The following is an 18,924-nucleotide window of genomic DNA, read 5'->3' as shown; positions in this document are numbered from 1 at the left end:
TCTTCCCACATGGCGGACATCCCTTTTGTTATTGTGCTCTTTTGGGATTGATTGCAAACCAAGAATTAGTTGTGTCCTACGATAGAATATATTATTCTATAATAATAAATATCTTTGTGCATACATAATAATGAAGCATCATTTTGAATATGACAAAAATTGGAAAGCATACCAGCGAAATCACTTTGTAGTTGAGTGGTTAGGTTTAGGGTTAGGATTGGGATAGGTATCGTAATATCATTTGGTGCCAAGGGTGCCCAGTTTCAATCTTGCCTGCCATTGACTTTTTTTTTCTAAGTGAGGAAGTTCTACCTGTGTGTTTGGAAACCTATGACCCACTTTGTTAATTTATACACCATTGATACTACCAAAAAATTGGCCAGATCTAGAAAACATTTTCTTGCAAATGTCAAATTAATAGATTTTTTAAATTTCAACAGGGAAAGTCATTAGAAAAGCAATAGCACTTTCCTAGTTGCTCAGAAGCTTATTTGAGCACTGATTGATGTCATAGATAATCTTTAGTATCTGTTCCATGAACTGACCAGGAGCTAGTATAACTATCGCTAGAATATGGGTCATGCTATTAAAACATTACAAGTTACCCCAGTAATGAGATTATGGGAAGCACAGGTGGTATAGAGGTGAAAATCCTCACCTCTGGCCAGGTTCGGTGTTGTATGTGCATAGAGTTGTTTGTTGATTCTCTCCTGTGCTTCGAGGGTTTTTCTCCTGGTTCTCCAGTTTTCTTCCCTCCACAAAAATCAACTCTAAAATTCCAATTCAATTATGGAATGAGGGCCACAGGTTTGTTAGCCACTGGCCATTAAGTGCTACTCTCATAAAAAAGAAGAACAGTTTTTCATGTGTTCTAATAATCAGAGAGACTATGGAGAGGTAGGTGGCTGAAGGAAGCTATAACTACCTTCGCACCCTACCACGCACATAAAACACAGTCTTTTTTGCTAATATAAACTAGATGCTAGATTTTTCAAGCCTTGATCACCTCTCTTAGTCTTATGCACACTAATCTGCTACACTTTTTAGAGTGCTCCAAGGTCCTTCTTGTATAAATACACTTAGAATTTAGTAAGGCATTAGAAGAGCTAATTGTCAAAGAACACAATCTATGTGCTTTGGCAAGGGTTTGCTTGAAGTCTCAACCCTTATGCTTTTTGAAGGGCACTCCAGCTTAATACCGATGCAATCAATCTATCAATCAATCTATCAATTTTAATTATTAGTACTGTTTACAATTGTAATTTAAAAATATAAGAATAAACAGATTTAAGGGTACAAGCTGTCTATAATAACTGTAGTAGCTAACCAAGATAGACAGCTGCTATTTGCATTAACAATAGTATAAATTGGGTCTTATTAGGATCATAATAAATAGAATAAATAATGATAACTAAATAAAACTTACATACAATTACAAACTGACAAGAAAAGACAAAATTTAAGCATATCAAATAACATAAGAAGAAAAATAAAACAAAAATAAATTTAATATATGATTTAATATGATTTAAGCAAATAAGAGGGGAAAAAATCAGGTATATGAGCTAAGCAAAACACCACTCAGCTTCTCACGAAAGATGCTTTAGTCTTAAGCTTTTTTTTTTTTTGCAATGCCAGGAATTTCATGGAAAGCACCTTTACACCCCCACCCCACCCTCATTATGTGTCAATCAATTGAGGCTGCCATGCCACCTCCTATTTTTCATTTGTATGTTATGTCATCAAGGCCATGTTGCCATTTAACAAAAGATTTCTCGTTAACCACAGCAAGCTGGCTGCCATGCTTTTGTCTTTTGTGATTTGATAGAAGATTTTTACAGGTTTATGGATGCTTTTCTCTATGGGGTATATGTTTTGTCTTAAAGCATATTAGCACCAGCTTCAATATTTATCAAATGTGGTTGAAACAATTAGTAGGTGAGGAGAGGGGTCATGCACTTCTTTCAGGGGGATGGGATAGGATTTTTAAAGCTATTGTAGTTGTGAAGTGTGGATTGTTTTAGATTGCGTTTTTTTTATACTTGCCTTTGTTACTTTAATTATTCATTAACGTTTCCTAAACTCAAGTGAACTTTTATTGGTTAGCCCAACTAAACACAATACAAATTTTCTTGACCATTTAACTTACAAGGAAAAGTACCTCATCCATTAAAGAATAATAATGTGAATTACTATTTTAACTTGTTACGAAGTATTTACCATTTTCCAAGAAAAAGCGTTGAAGCTAACTGCCTTGTAAATTGATTTGTGCGTTTTTTTTGGGAAAAATTATTAAGTGACACGATATATAGTCCGTGATTTTTTTTTTGTGACGCGAGTTTCTTTGTCAATTCTGATAGAAAAAAAATTAAAGTGGGAAATATCGTATATGTGCGGATAAAATTACGGAAAGCGCCTTGATTTTGGAACAGGCTTGACATTTGAGGAATATCTAAAGAAAAAAACTGCTAATTTTTTAATTTGTTATTAAGATCTAGATGAAATAATGCGGAAAAAAGAAGAGTGTGTTTATCTGCGAATTCCAAGCTAATTTGATCAACTCTTCCACCATTGATTCAAATGCTGCCTTAAAAAACACGATGAGGGGTCGGGTACCTGTTTATAATTAATCAAATAAAAACTTTTTTCAGTAAAAGTTAAGTACATTGTTCTGCACATTAGACTACATAAAATCAATTTTAGCGTTAAAAAGTACTTGGAATTTTTATACAAAAATAATATTTTTGAACGAAAAAAGGATTTAAGCTTTTAAATTGACCATGCAAATATTCTACATTCTTAGAAGTTGAACCAGTTGTTTATTCTTTGATGTTTTTATTTTAAACTTCTTTACGGGTTTTAAAACGTGAATATAAAAACTAAAATTGTTTTAAATAAGAATTTAGTTCAGCGGAACATTCGACCTCTGTTGAAGGTCGCAACTAAACCTTTACAAAATAATGTAAACCACGTTGAACTTCACAGTGATTCAACGTATAAAAGGTAAGTATTAGAAACTCCATACTATTGTTTTATAAGATTGGGATACTTCAAAATTTAAAAAAGAATTCTTTTGAGAGAAATATTAGTCGTGTTATGTAAACGGCAAAAGCTGTAGTTTCTTCTCCATAATAACTAATATTTGAAACAAATTTTCTTCGAGAAGTTCCTTGATTTTGTTTTAACTTTCTTTAAAATTTAAAGGCAAGTCCATTGAGTGGCTCGGAATGTCTTTTCTTCGAAAAAAAGGAGGTTAACGATTTTTCTTTGTCTTACTCTTTTCACCCATTGATTGCCGTTTGACCTTTCAATTATTAATAACCATACCCTTGAACCTCCAATTCACATCGGAAACTAGTGGCTTTTTCCAAGATTATCGACATTCAATACCTACAGTTTCTCATCATGGAAATATTAATTATTTTGGTCTGCTTTTCTTTTTATTTGAAAAAAATCGTTCTTCGCTGGAAAAACTTCTTATGATCGATTGCACATTTGTTTTTTGTTTGGATAACGTTTTTCTGGCTTCGAACCCTATCGAATCTAGAGTCTTCCTCTACAAACTATCCCAGAACTGTGTCGGTCATGCATTGCTGTTTTTGAAATAAAGTCGTTTAATGATGCTAAATCACAAAGCAGGGCAATCCGGCACATCTCAAAAGGTCCGGAGTTTTTATCCTTTAATTTATCTGGTTGTCTGAGCGAAGCAGTCACAGTTTCACCTGTACAAATAATGGTAACTGACTGAGATTTTCAGTTTCTTCGGCGGTTTTGTTGGCGCTAAGTATTTTTTGATTCGCCTAGCAACTCTCAGTTAGGGATGTTGTACTTATATATTAGCACTAAAATTGAATGAGTGAGATCAGTATATACTATTTGATTTCATGCATTCTGCGCAGTTAGAGGGTAATTAGAAGGTTAATCTATTTTATCTTGAAGATATTCGAAGTAAAACCAAAAACTTAATACAAGGATTAGTTTGAAGGGAAAAAATGCAACGCGTTATGAAAACAAAATTGTTACCCAATTAGCTCTCCTATAGCCACCTAAACAAAACACAATTTTGAAACAGCGATTTTTTTCATTGCTTACCAATCAATCGTAAAAGTGATTGTCTGGGCCGGGGTGATGAAGGTGAAATACCAAGCCAGAAATATATGCATGTTAAATTATCTACTTTTAGTTTTTTTCTAACTGCTGTATGTTGTTATGTAACATATAGATATCTTTTTACAAAATAAAATATCAAAAAAGTAGGATTTAAAACGCTTTTGAGTGCGGTTTGGCCAATGTAAAAGGGTTTGTTATCCTAGTGTTGTTTTCGGGCCAATTCAAGCTTATTGATCGATTGGCTCGAGTATTTATATTTCAAATTTCCATTGTATGGCCGCAATTTATGATGGGTCAAAGACAATCACAGCCAGGGCCCAGTGGTACGAAGGGTCATAGCGCTATTCGATGGATAAATCCTTATCCAATGAATAAGTAAATACTGTTATCCAATAAATTTATCCAGTGGATAAGATTTATCCATCGGATAGATAGAGCGCTATCCACCCTCGTACAACCGGGCCCAGGTCAACAACTACAACAACAACAAAAAAGATGCTGAAAATAAAGGGGTAAAATAAAATGAGGAACCAATAAAGGAAGAAAGTAATTTTGACTGACAGAAGAAAAAGGAATGACATTTTTGACGGATCAACATATCAGCCCCAGGACGGCAGAACACTACCTTCCATGCAGTAAATGACCAAAATACTCACTAATTCATCTCAAGATTGCACAGGTTGACGCTGAATTGATATCGGTGTCTGATTCTGTTTTTTTTTTTTTTTTTTTTTTTTTTACAGCTTGAATTTAGTAGCGACCAGACATGGTTACCTACTACCTACTAGTAGGATATCTATTCGTATTAGCAATATTCGTGCAAGGAGAAAAGACTTCTTCTCAAAAACAAAATAAAACTGACAAAAGGCAGTTCATAGGTGAGTGGAATGTTTGTTCATAGTCATTATGTGTACCCCACCCTCCCCTCCCCTCCAGTCCCCTCTAGTCCCGTCCAATGCGTCTCCTCCTCATCTCAACCTACCCAAACATTTGACATACACAGACTTGTATTGGGTATATATGATAGGTCGCTGTGATAAAAGATAGGAGTATTGTACTTGTTTTTATATCTTTTTAATAATCTCTAGAAAGTTTTCACGTGACGTCACAGCGGCCATGTTGGTGTACCAAAACAATACATTTTCTAACCTCCGGGAATTAAACTCTATTTTTATGAAAAAAACTGTGTATAAAGCTGCTTTTGTTTGGTGCACCAATATGGCTGTCTTATCTAGTGAATGAAAATTCTTTTTTATGTACCGTTAATATTAATTATCAATACTTATATATAATAATGACTATTGTTATACTATAGCTTATCCGGCTGGAACATATGAAGCCAATCAGTTGAATGACGGACAAGCAACTCCTTGCTGTCCGCAAGGGATGTACTGTCCAGGTATGTCTTTAGAAAATGCTTACAGTAGATAGCCGTATACTATTCCGTGTTCGTTATTTACAAGAAATCCTACTAAGTTAAAGACAGCAGTATACTTATTAAAGAGAACTGTCTATATGTTACGATTTGGTACAAAAGTATAATAATTAATCTTATGGCGTTTTCTACTACATATTAACAAATATAAAAATAGTCATCAGTCTTTTATGATCGAATCTTATCCTTGTATTTGTGTTTAATTCCAGATCGGCCACCATGTTCTCCAATGGTCACAAAAGCGCCTGCTCCTTACGTAGGGGTGGATCAGGGCGTGGCTGGCTATCAAGGAACAGCGGGTGCCTTTCCACCGCCTCCGACAATGTTGCCTCAAGGGCAGGAGCAATCTGATGATTTGCCACCCAACCGCAACGAGGTCTATGATGTTGAGGGGCAAAGTATGTACGATTTTGTTAATGTGTTTATATTGTTATATCCACTATTATTACCTCTGTAGTGACCGCCCTTTTCCTCTTACGCATGATTCAGTGGTCTGTGTATTTAGGAAATTATGGCAAAGCATAATCAAGTATAGAAGAAAAATAAAAAAATTTCATAAATTATAATTAGAAATTCTAAGTAAAAAAAGGAAGGAAAAATCGTGATAGGAATTCTCTGATATCACTGCTTTTATTTGTTTTTCTAGAGCTTTTCTTTTAAAAAAACAAACAACAATCCTGTTTTGAAGGACAGTTTCTCAGTATATCTGTGTAGAAGGAATAATTTTCCTCGCATCTTGGCCAGGTCGATTCAACGTACTGACCGGTATATCAGAGCCATGGGTTAACAAACCAATCCATTTTTTGCAGGTTTCAAAAGCGTTGGCTGTTGGCGGGACACATGGGAACGCGCCATACCATCGCTGGAAGGAAAGCATCCACTCCTACAAGAGCCAGACTACAAGGCAAGAACAAACGCTCTGGTAAAGTGCGCTAAGGCAGCCAAAGACTTTCAACTGAAGATGTTTGCCATCCAAAATGGCGGTCAATGCTTCGGTGGAAAGGATGCTGATAGAACTTTCATGAAATATGGAGTCAGCAAAGCCTGTCGTGGTAAGGATGTATAAATTCTAAATTCCATGCACCACAAATATATATTATAGCAAAGAAATCTGGGGCTTGTATTTTAATTCGCTGCTTATACTTCCAAGAGCAGGGGGAAATTACCTCTGTCCGAGAGTATATATTTGAAGCCGAGTGTGAACTTGATCAGTGCGGCAATAGTCAATTTTTTGTTTAAAATACTATCATTATTATCTTTACCAATGCTTAGGTGATGGTGAAGGTGGCCCTTGGGGAAATGAAGTATATAGGTAAGTATCAAATAGTTTTAAACTGAAGTAGATTTCGAAGGTACACTGTATGATTGTGAAATGGCACGGCACCTTCATGGAATGGTTCCAATCGACGTGTTATAATTATCCATCCAACTAATGACAGCGCGCGAGATCACTGCTTATGCAATACTATGCTTGGATATACGACACCGGCACGGCACGTCTGTAAAGTGCATAAGTTGTCTTTATTCCAAAAGAAAATTTGAAGGAAATGCAGTAGTAACTAGAAAGTACATATATTTATTATTTTTGACAGCTTCCTCTCTAGTGGATCAGAGAATGACGCAGCTAAGTCAAAGGCGATGCCAAATGCGACAGAGCAAAAAGAAGTCGTGAAGCCAACCGCCAGCCCTTTGGAAGACCTTCCACATCCTACTAATCCTTCTTTGGCAGTTCCTATAGATTTGGCTATGAGTTCTAAGGCATCTGGTAAACCTCCTGTGGTACTTAGAGATCCAGGCTCTGAGATGTCCGAATCAGCTCATGTTAATAGTGACCCCATAAGTATAGACGAAAAAAAGTCTAACAACAAGGTGCCACTAAGTGATGATGAGGAAGACCCCCTTAAGCCAACTCAACTGCCAACTAAAGCTACTGAAGAAGATGTTGTGATAGTTAATGAGGATAAAGAAGCTGAAAGCCATGAACATGAAGCAGGCAGTACCCGTGCCACGCCTACTGTAGCCATGTCAACTGCAGCCATACCCACGAAAGCTGTGAATCCAACACAAGCTTCTGATGAAAATGTTAACATGGTTGAGGCTCTCAAGAAGGAGGCTGGAAACAAGGAATATGAGGATAATCACGTGACAGCTAAACCCACGGTAGCAAGGCCAACCGCAGCTGTGACTCCAACACACCCTACTGAGTCACACGACGTTGAAGTCACACCTACCGAAAGTGCTTCCCCATCACTTTCCGATAGCGTCCAGCTAGACAAGACTGTGGAAGAAAGTACTAGTGGCAAAAAGGAGACTGGAAACAAGGAATATGAGGAATATAATCACGTGGTAGCTAAACCCACTGTAGCTAGATCAACCGCAGCTGTGGCTCCAACACACCCTACTGAGTCACACGACGTTAAAGTCACACCTACTGAAAGTGCTTTCCCATCACTTCCCGACAGCGTCCAGCTAGACAAGACTGCGGAAGAAAGTACTAGTGGCACTACGGATTCTTCAAACAAAGTTCCCAACATGGATCAAGCTGATGATCTTCAAGATAATTTCCTTGACGTAAACAAAGCTAAAGATCATCTTGAAGAGCCTGCAAAATCCGACGTGAAGGATGAACAATCTGCCCTGGACAAAAAAGTTCATGATTACCCTGGCTTAGAGATGCTACCGATTCCACACGAGAATGCAGGAGGCAGAAACGATGTTCCGAGGGCAAAGCCCAACAAGAAAGGTGTAACTGCAAGCCCTAAAACAATCAAGCGTAAAGTTGTTACTGCTTCAAGTAGCAAGCGAGAAGATATGGGTTTAGAGGAGACCAAGGATGAGTCGTTTCCTCTGCCGGTCAATTCTACAGTAAACAAGAACATGACGTTGGATCTTGAAGCTTTGAATGAAAAGCCTGCCCAAGAAGAAACTTCGAATGCAGCGCCTGTTTTGGAAACGGTCCTTGAAAAAAACAGTGATCATCATGATTCCTTGAGTTCAGCTATTGCACAAGCGGAAAAAGAAGCAGATTCAAAAGTAGGACATCACATCCAACTACCCGGCTCAGAAACGGAAAGTCATGAAGCCTTTGATAGCGTAAGCCCATCTGATTCCTTGGAAGAAAACACCAGCCCACAAGATTCATTATTGTCAAGCGAAGAGGCCGAGCCTAGCGAACAAGATCATGACGCTCCAAGCTCTTTTAACGAAAAGTTCGACACGAGTCCAATAAAATTCAGAAGACCAATAAAACTAATCCAAAGTATCTGCCCACCTTGTCGTAAGTATTATAGTTGATTGACGCACATTTTGTTTCAGCTTTAAAAAATCAAAGCTAACGGTACCGTGCTTTAACGCCACTCATTGGTCTTATTTCTTTTGTTTCATTCGAGTCGAGTAAGAAATCTTCTGCTAAATTCCCAAAATGTTAACTGATAATATCACCCGGGGAAAAAAGTCGTCCCCGGGTGGGCTTGAACCACCAACCTTTCGGTTAACAGCCGAACGCGCTAACCGATTGCGCCACGGAGACTTGATGAAGTTGGGAAGTAATGAATAAAAGCTGAATGCTACGAAAAGACTTTAGGCAAAAACTGCAATAATCATCCGCAAATATCAATTCATTTTTGCTATACTAGTTTTTCGATCACGTTTTAAATAAATAACTCGTGAAAGCACAATTATATGATTGAAAAATTTGGTCAACCAAAAAGAATGAACAAAGGAGAAAGGGGGAAAAAACAACTGAAAAAGTAATACGAGGAAGCGAAAAGAAAAGTAAAAAGAAAAAGAAAGGAAATAGCAAAATAAGAATAAAAAGTAAACTACAAGAAAAAAATTCCCACGCATGCGTAGATAAGACTATTTGACGCGTCTGCCAGCCTCGTTTCTATTCTCGTGTTTTGGCGCTAAAATAAGAAACCCTTTCAGATGTCAGACATTTTGTTTATTTTCCCTTTAAAACCTCAACAAAAATACACCGGGAAAAATGCTTTCTTTAACACATAGGTAAGAATTAACACTATAGAATATTAAGATTTTTGTTGTCTTTGCTTTGTGGATCTAATTTTTAAAAAAATGTTTTGAAATTTGGAAGAAATTTAAGGTACTGCAGCGTATAAAGTCCAAGGAAACGCGGAATATGTTTTTCGATTAATTTGATAGATTTTCACGAATAATATCTGCAAAAATCTGTTTCTGGACAGCAATTACTTTTCGTTATAGTGAAATTTTAAAAACTCGCTATCGGTTTTACCTAAAATGTTATTTTTTCGTTTTTATTTTTAGCCACAAGAAAGCCAACCGCGCCATCAAGTAAGTACATTTATTTGAATTTGCATTCTGATATATCGCTTTATATAGACCCCTTACATGTAACGTCAAATGAGCTCAATTTGAAGGACAAAACAAAAGAATTTCAATCTCCTGAGAATTGGGAACCTACTGTTTCGTTCTCGAAATTGAGCTGCAATCCGACGTGCTGCGCTATACTATTACATCAAATGCATTAGTTAGGCTATAGAACGTTTTAGTATGTGTAAGTAATATGAACTAATCAGTTGTTATTCTTACCTTGTCAGCCTGCAGAGCACCATTAGATATTGTATTTCTTGTGGATGGTTCCAAGAGTGTGGAACGCCATGGAATTGGGAATTTCCGGAGGGAGATCACCATGATCCAGCACTTGACTGCAGGATTTTTGGTATCTCGTACCTACGCACGTATAGGTTTGGTGGTTTTTGGCACTCATTCAAAGGTTGTATTTGGCTTAAATGGCTACAGAAATAATGGAGCAGTTTTTAATGCATTGCGCAGATCTATTAGAAACCCACAGTCTGGATCAAGAATTGGAAGAGCTCTTTGGACGGCACGAAAGATTTTTACTAGGTATGTAATAATACTAATACTAATATTTAGTATTTATAAAGAGCGACTTTAACATGTGAATATGATCAAATGCGCAATACTGTACTGACAATAGTGTTTAAGTGTATTAATCTTATTATTATAAATAGGGTTGATAATGCAAAACAAAAATCTACAGTATTATATCCTTTTGTATTCTTGCTTGATAAGGCAGGGCTTGAAAGAGCAGGCTTGATAATAACGAAAAGTGGAAAAAAAAAATTAAATATATTAAATAAAAGCAACATTTTACTGAGTTGTTGCTTATAGACTCCCTTATAATCCATTCTCCATCTATCTATTATTTTCTTTTTTGAGCCATTTTAGGCTTCTTTCTTCACAGGGTACTATTTAACTTTATATATTTTAACTACATTTTTTATCTCTCATACCAAGAAATCCACGTCGAAGTAGTAGTACCAGAATAGTTGTACTATTGACTGATGGCCGATCTACAGATGATGTTTCTCGACCAGCTAGGAAATTAAAAGCTAGTGGTGTAAAGATTTTCTGCATCGGTATTGGCCGATATATTAATGGAAGACAACTGGATACTATTGCTTCTATGCCGCGCAGAACTCACATTTTCACTGGTGATTGGGCTCACTTACAATTTATTGTAAACCCAGTCAGAGATGCTATCTGTCTTGGTAAGTCACAAATAATGCTGTAACCCACTCAGATGAACCCTATCATTCGACCCATCCAATCCAACTTGCAATTATTTAAGTAGCTACAAATTTTTGAATTACTGTATTGAAATTATAAGATACCAAATTAAGTCGAGAAGCAACTTGCTTTTAAAATTCAACTATCTCCAATGATCTAGGGAAAATGGACATGACTGAATCCAAGGGGTGGAAGTCAGACATAAAATAATTAGTTTTTAGGGGCCGGGAGTTTTACTATGGACTGATCTGCACATCAAAAGTTGAAAATATTTTAATTATCTGAGGATCAAAAGCTTTTTCTTATGTTAATATTTTTCTTTCTTTTTTTTAATTTTTTTGGCTCCTTGGTTGGGATTCTTAGCCATGGGTTGATATATATAGCACTGTATCAAGTAGTATTATATATCTTAAAAATGACCCACAATTTCAACTTTTTAAACATTTTAATATAATAGTTTTAGAAATCAGCAAATATTAATATTCCTTTAACAGGAAGTGGTGGAGCTCTGATCCATGCTACGCGTAAGATATGTTTGTGTCCACTCACAGGTAAAAAAATATTTCTTAATTAATAATATGTTATGGGATATATATCATTAATACTCTATACGATCTCTACTACATACTATATACAGAAAGGCTTGGTTGTATATCACAGTATCAAAGTTTTGACCATTGTCGGTTTTTAGTTTTTAGTCCTCCCACTGCACCTTTGCACTAGCTTGACGTTATGTGATATCGTATATCATCAACACTCTTGAACAAATATATTTATATTAATTTTGAAAACATACTACCTATACAGATAGGTTTGTTTTAATATCATAGTATCAAAGTTTTGACCTTGTTAGTCTTTTAGTTTTTAGGTTATCCCACTATTTTACACTAAGCTTGATGTTTATTTACAATAAATATTGAATAATATGTTGTGTTTAGGGCCAACAGCCAGGCCTCCAGTCACAACGCCGACCAAAAGAAAAGGTATTTACATTCTAATGCTAATATAGAAATAAATGGTATTTTTGGATCTTGTATAAAGCTTCCTTCCAGTAAATAGAGGCTTTGCACCACCATGTAGCAGCAGCCATGTTAGATTGCAGGAACAATACAATCATTGTATCTAAGAAAGAATTCAATTTGCTAGAGCAAAGGGATTTTATTGTTCTACCATCTAACCACAGGCAGCCCAAGCAGTATTATTGGATGCCCACACATGATGGGCCAAAATCTCTATAATTTCCCAATACAATTTGAAGGACAAAACAAAAACTTAAGCTATGCAAAAATGATGTTTCAAATTTATCTTTTATTATTGTGATAATAATTATAATTATATAGACCCTTTTAGCTTGGGTGCAATGTTTTCCAATTTCAGACCACATGCCATTCCCTAGTGTATCATTTCATTGTTTAAAGGGTGGGCTTAAAAAGACACATAGATATGGATACGACTCAAAAAAAAAACATACTCTAGACCATGTCTCATGGTCTGAAGTGGAAAACATTATACCAATTATAAGTTATCAGGCTTGATTAATTGTTTTGTCCTTCAAATATTAAAAAAGTCTGTCTATAATCTTAAGAGTAGCTTTTCAGCTATCTAAACACGAAATTATAAATACAAGTAATGGAATTTTGAGGCTTACTGTATATATACAGTACAAATAGTCCAAACCAAATACTATAAACATGTACACTAACTGATAAACTGTACGTAATGAAAGGACTGTACATCATAATGTTCGCTTTATATTACTGAGATGGTATGCTACCCAAACACTTGAATATGTGTAGATGCACTCTTTTGCCTCTTTGAATCAGGCTTGTCGATTGTACCTGGCATAGGAGTTTGGATTTGATCACGTGATCGTTTTCGTATCTCCCGTCCATCATCGTTGCTTTCACCTGCTATTTTCTTCTTTATCTCAAGGGCGCGGTTACTAGCATTCAAAGCTTCTGTAGTGTTTCCAAGTTTCCTGTGAACAGAGGCTATTCTGTCCAAAGTTTCAGCCACTTTTGGGTGGAATTCACCACAACTTTCCATTATTTGCAATGAAGTCTCGTAGTGCTGCATGGCGGACGTCAGGTCACCAGTTGCCTCAAAGACAAGTCCTAGATTTTGCTCAAACCGACCTAATTTTGGATGAATTATTTGCCCATAGGTTTTTTTCCAAGTACCAATTGCTTGTTCGTGGCATTTCTTAGCTTCTTCATATTCCTGACGTTCATAACAAACCATCCCTAAATAGTCAGTTGCCTCAGCAATATCGATCGGATCATCTCCAGAACGTCTGAAATTTTCGTAAGCTTCAAGACTGTACTGCTTTGCTTCGTCAAGCTTGCCCTTCCTCCGAGAGACTATTCCTTTATTACAAAATATGTAGCCAAACAAATCGTTATCATTGTCATACTTGGACGCGGTGATAGTAAATGCCTCCTCCAGGTATTTTTCGGCTATTTCTAGCTTATTTATCTCAGAGGCAACAAAACCCAAGTTGCAGAGTGACTGGGATATCTTTGGGTTGTTTTCCTTCCTGCGTAAGTACAACGCCTTTTCGATGTTGTTGTACGAGCCATGGTAATCCCCGAGTCTGTAGCATATAGTTCCTAACGCATTAAAAGTTAAAGCTTTAACCTCGAGATCAGATGGCGGATGATCATCTAATATATCAAGAGCTTCAATTAAGAAATCTTTGGACTTAGTTAGGTTTCCTTTCTTTTCGTGAACGAGGCCAATAGTAGTGAGAGTCTCGGCAATACTGACCTCGACGTTATCTTCACTTTTTCCACGTCTTAAAACTTCAAGTGCTTGTGAACAGCACTTCTCAGCCTCATCTAAATTGCCAAGGTGCAAGTGACTGTATCCCAACTTACTTTGAACAAATGCAACTTTGAAATGATCGTGTCCATACATCTTTTCCCTCAGCTGTAATTCTAACTGGTAGAAAGTTTGCGCAGTTTTGTATTTGCTGTAGGTTCCACAAAAGTTCCCGAGTCTTTCCAAGCAGTCCTCGAGAATGATGCATTTTTCAAGCTCTAGGAAATCAGACTTTCTGGCAAAAAATTCAGCAATCTTTGTCAGATGTTGAAAGCACAACCTCTTCTTTAAGACAGTAGATGCATCCCATGAATTGTGGAATGATTCGTAGTAAACTTTGAACGTTACCAAAATGTCTGATAGTATTTCATACACTGCTGAGTTATCCGCGCTTGGCTTTGATGTTTCTTCGACCAACCTTTCAAAACTGCGCTGGACAACCTGGTGTCTTGTCACGATTTTATCAATGGATTCCTCTCTTATGTTATCGAGAAGTAAATGAGTACAGGCTTTCAACTTCCCTCTTACAACCCCTTCGTCTAGTTTAGCGTCGTTTCTTGTAACGTACTGGACAATTAGTTCCAGCGGGACCGGCTGTTCCGGTGCACAGAATGCCAAGAAAGTAAACGCTTTCTTCAAAACCGGATCGTCATCCCACATATATCGTGAAAACATCATAACGGCACTTGTCATGGTTTTACCGTAGCTACCAGAATTTGTATTCAGAAATAGTTCTTCTGTTCTCTCTTGCTTCCCGTCTTTCAGTTTACTGATATACTCTTCCCAGCTAACAGATGCCATCTTGACATACGTCGCAGCACTTGCAAGGGCCAGTGGTTGATAATTTAAATCCTTGGCAACTTTTGAGAAATTTTCTGTATCAACTTTAGACACAGAAAAGAGAAGGTTCTTGGCGTCCTCCGCTGTCATTCCGTTACTCAAACAGATACTGTCAGTAAACTTGCTTTTACAAGGGACAGTTCTGGCATCTTGAGTTGTGACAACTACCTGGCCACGCCCCCATGTCCGATCACCTGGCTGGGGCCAATAGTCCTTGAAACTTGAACTCTTGGTAATATTTTCAACAATAAGAAGCCACGAAAAATGCTTAAGTCTTGAGCGAACAGAATTCGACAAAATCCTTAGACTTTTTTTCTCATCAGAAAGCTGCATGGCACTGTTTACCTTTTCTTCTTCACAGCCAAGGTCAGTAGCTAGTTTTCCGAGCGAGTCAACCATCGTCGTACTGTTCTCAGCATTTAGAGTCGTGACAACTTTAACCGCATTGGTTTTGTAATGCTTTTCTCCAAACTGTCGCACAACTTGACTTTTCCCACAGCCCGCATTCCCAAAGATGTAGAAAACACAGACAGTGTCATCGTCGCTTGAAGCTCGAATTTTATCCAAACGACTTGAAATATCTTCCACTTCTTGTTTTCTGTACGTGTATTCATGGGAAGGGGGAAGTGGAAGCGTGCAGATTTTGACGTCTGCTTTAAACGCCGCTTCCAAATTATTTGGCCCTCTACCAAATCTTTTTTCTCTTTCGATAAACCGTACCTCTCGCGCAATGTCAGGCAGGCCAATGCCTTTAAAGATACCAGCAATGGTTTTAGCTTTGGACTTCAGCTGACTGGCAGACAGTTTTAATTTTGAGTAGTGTGAACCTTCATTTCGAATTTTTTTAAGTTTCCATATTGCCCCTGACAATTTGTATCTTGGTTTAAGGAACAATATAACATTACATAGCTTCGTACAGTCCCATTCTTCGATGTTCATGTATCGGAATCTTTCCAATTCTTTTTGGTTATAGGTATTTGGTTCTATCTTCATTCGTCTATATAATTCATCGCGATCGACTTGTTTGTCTCTCCAGTCACATTTCGTACACCTATACCACTCTTTCTTAAATACGATTCTCAAGCCTTTAGAAACAGTTTGAAGGATATCCGTTAACTTGAAACAGTTCAGTTCTTCTTCTTGGTATGCTTGCTTTGATGTCATAATCGAATAGTGACATTTCTTTTTTTACTTATTTTACACGGTCAGAAATAGCAAAAGCGATCTGGTGATCGACTTACATGGTGATTATGGCCTAGAAATAAATGAAATATCGTTTTAATAAAATATTATATGTTAAGATTTCTAACCAAGAAAAAGCATCTCCTTTACATACGGCGAAGTCAAGAGAAAAATACGTCAGTTGCAAGTAATATATATATATATATATATATATTGGAAAAAAAATATTGAAAAAAAAAAAATTTGGAAAAAAAAATATTGAAAAAAGAAAAAAAAAAACCCGAGAAAAATGCCAAAGGTCAAATAGGATTTCCAAGAAAAAGAAACCATATTTGTTCTTGTTCTCTTAATTAGTTTTGTGTTTCCGCGGTCAAAATCATAACTTTTCAAGGAAGGCAACAAGTGCGAATGAAAAAGCAGGACAAGTTCAAAAAGTATATAAAAAAAGAAAAAAGAAAAGAAGAAGAAAAAAAAAAAAATTTAGAAAAAAGAAAAAAGGAAAGTAAGTAAAAGTGTAACAATTCAAGAAAACCGTTTAGGAACCGAGTGTTTCATATTAGTCAAGAGGACTCGAGAGACTGTGTTGCTTATAGTTTTTGTTTGTAACTGAAATCAATGATATTATCGGATTTATGGTTCAATTTTTAAGAATATGTGCTTCTTTTTTATCAGTCCCTGCCCTGGTAGTAGAGTAATTATCATGTTTTTATGATGTATTAACTGGTGTATGAGGAGGATGAGTTTGGTTCTGACGTTAATAAGATGTTGAGGCTTTGCCAAGTCGTCGTTCGATGTTTCCTCTTTCACTTTGCAACGTATAATCATACTCTTACCTCGAAAAACTGGATTTAACCTTATTTGAATCAAATATTATTCCCAGATTAACCGTATTATCATTTGTATCCACCTTTTTCTTTTCTTTCTTCCTTTCTTTTTTTTTTTTTTTGTATATGAAAATGTTTTTCGATGTCTGTTTTTTTGACAAGAGTTAGCAAATAGTTCATGCGTTTCGCGTAAAGCGTGTACTCATCAGCAAATCTTACTTTTATTAATGTACGTCTGACCTCGATCGAGTGTCGCTCTAAAGCCTCGGTTGACTAGCGTGCTAGGGAAATGCCGTTTTCAGTGGAACACTATGATATGCTCAAGATACTACTAAATCTTTTGAAACTGGATAGACTCATTTAGGCAATAATTAACCCACCTATTCCAAATACGGCGTAAAATGGGTATAGCCTACATAATCCTAACGGAATTGTGATTAGGAAAAACATTCAAAATCATCGATGGAAGTGATAAAATAGAATTAAAATATTTTGACTTACGGTTTGCGTTTCTTGAAGAGCATTCCGCTGCAAGACGATTATTTTCTTTTTCGAGGTTCGACTTTTTACAATAACGTGTCTGTTGATGATAGATATTTATTTATATGATCCACACCCTATCTTGATTAACCGCTGATTGAAGCAGATTTCATTTTGCGTACTTAACACTATTTGATATTCGGAGAATAATTGTCAATAATAATATTATTAGACTTTACTTTCATAAAATTCCAATTGTATTAAGTCATTTGAAGTTGGATGATAGAAAAATACCGTAGATGAACTTTTTTTAAATTTTATTAGAATTATATTATTGTTATTTTTAGTGTGAATGTATACATTTGACAAGGACGTATTGTGCAGTGGGGATTTCCCCTATCTTTTTTTTTGTTTTTGAGATACGAAAGTGAAAGTCAACTTCAGACGGGAAAAATCCCTGATACATAACGCAATGCGTTAAGTGAATATAGATTTCTACTAGTCATCAGTAAAAACTTACCTTGGATGTTCACATAAACAACATGACTGGGTCTTCGAAGCTAAACCTTCGCGTTACAAAATTCCTTGTATCTCTTTCTTCACTGAGATCACCAGTGAAGGTCCGTCAAGTTGGAGACCCTGTGTTACAATGCATTGCTCAACCAGTCGATAAAGAGTTCATTCAAACACGTGAATTCAAAAAGGTAACAGATTTGATGGTGAAGACGATGAGAATAAACAAAGGAGTAGGGATAGCAGCACCGCAGATTGGAGAAAGTCTCCAAATATTTGCTATGGAATTTTCTGAGAAACATCTTCATGCAATACGAAAACGTGGAATCAAAGAAGAAGTACTCCAAACTATGGAGATGTCTGTGTTTCCGCTAAAAATCTTTGTGAACCCTGAGTTCAAAGTGATTGATCCAAAGATAATCGAGTTTCCTGAAGGATGTATGAGCATCCCTGGCTTTAAAGGAATCGTTCCTCGCTATCGTGGAGTAGAATTAGAAGCCATGGATGAAAACGGCGAGGAAGTGACATGGAAGGCATATGGATGGCCTGCAAGGATTATACAACACGAGGTTGATCATTTAAATGGGACACTTTATATTAAAAAAATGAACCCTGAGACATTTGAGAATCTTTATTGGAAACTGAACGCTTAATTTGATGCTGTAAAATTTATTTAACATGCTATTCTAAATTAAAAATAATACTGGTACTGTATTTGGACCGTATTTTTGTTATATATCGCGTTACTCCTTTTCTCTTCCATGCTATAAGAATGAAAGTAGTTTAGAACCAAACTAATAATTGATATGTACTACTAGATTTACTTTCGAACCCAATGTCAAAATTCCTTCTTTTCTAAATTTAGATTCTGTTTCTTCTATCATCAACGATGACATGTAAGGTTAGGATGACAAGCCTGCCACTTGAGCTGTTTCTTTGTTATTGGTGTCTCAGAGAGAACCTTGGCACCCAGGGCAGTCTACTTCGCTAGCGCCCTCCAACTCTCCCTCTCCCTCCCCTCCCACCGACTTCCAACCCCTTCAACCGATCTTCATCGTAAATTTTTATTTGACTAATTAGTCTTCAAATTATATCTCCTTAAAAATGTCTTCAAATTTTTATCTAAACCTGAAACAACTATTGGCTGAT

The 18,924-nt window shown here is 36.5% G+C and overlaps 2 protein-coding genes and 1 non-coding gene across 3 annotated transcripts in view; 1 reads left to right on the top strand and 2 right to left on the bottom strand.

Moving 5' to 3' along the window:
- The first annotated feature begins 4,876 nt into the window (after positions 1-4,876).
- Positions 4,877-18,924, top strand: part of LOC116294019 (uncharacterized) — a 119,569-nt gene continuing 105,521 nt past the window's right edge. Inside the window, 11 exon segments of the mRNA XM_089032471.1 lie at positions 4,877-4,988; positions 5,426-5,509; positions 5,755-5,943; positions 6,355-6,597; positions 6,818-6,857; positions 7,138-8,822; positions 9,830-9,856; positions 10,123-10,429; positions 10,844-11,097; positions 11,611-11,667; positions 12,055-12,099. Of these exon segments, the coding sequence (XP_088888597.1) occupies positions 4,877-4,988; positions 5,426-5,509; positions 5,755-5,943; positions 6,355-6,597; positions 6,818-6,857; positions 7,138-8,822; positions 9,830-9,856; positions 10,123-10,429; positions 10,844-11,097; positions 11,611-11,667; positions 12,055-12,099 (3,043 nt within the window).
- Positions 9,001-9,074, bottom strand: Trnan-guu (transfer RNA asparagine (anticodon GUU)). Its single transcript has one exon. It is a non-coding gene; the product is annotated as a tRNA-Asn (tRNA).
- Positions 11,543-17,343, bottom strand: LOC116294024 (uncharacterized). Its single transcript, XM_031701539.2, has 2 exons — positions 17,284-17,343; positions 11,543-16,031 (listed from the first exon to the last, which is right to left on the bottom strand). Exon 2 carries the CDS (start codon positions 15,938-15,940, stop codon positions 12,887-12,889), a length of 3,054 nt encoding a protein of 1,017 aa, XP_031557399.1. The 5' UTR covers positions 15,941-16,031; positions 17,284-17,343; the 3' UTR covers positions 11,543-12,886.

Source organism: Actinia tenebrosa, unplaced genomic scaffold (assembly GCF_029948245.1).
Source record: "Actinia tenebrosa isolate PJP-AT-01 unplaced genomic scaffold, QUT_ActTen_1.0 PGA_scaffold1__47_contigs__length_23844297, whole genome shotgun sequence".
Taxonomy (NCBI): Eukaryota; Metazoa; Cnidaria; class Anthozoa; order Actiniaria; family Actiniidae; genus Actinia; species Actinia tenebrosa.
Note: the sequence above shows the minus strand (reverse complement) of the source record. Positions and strands in the feature narration are given on the sequence as shown.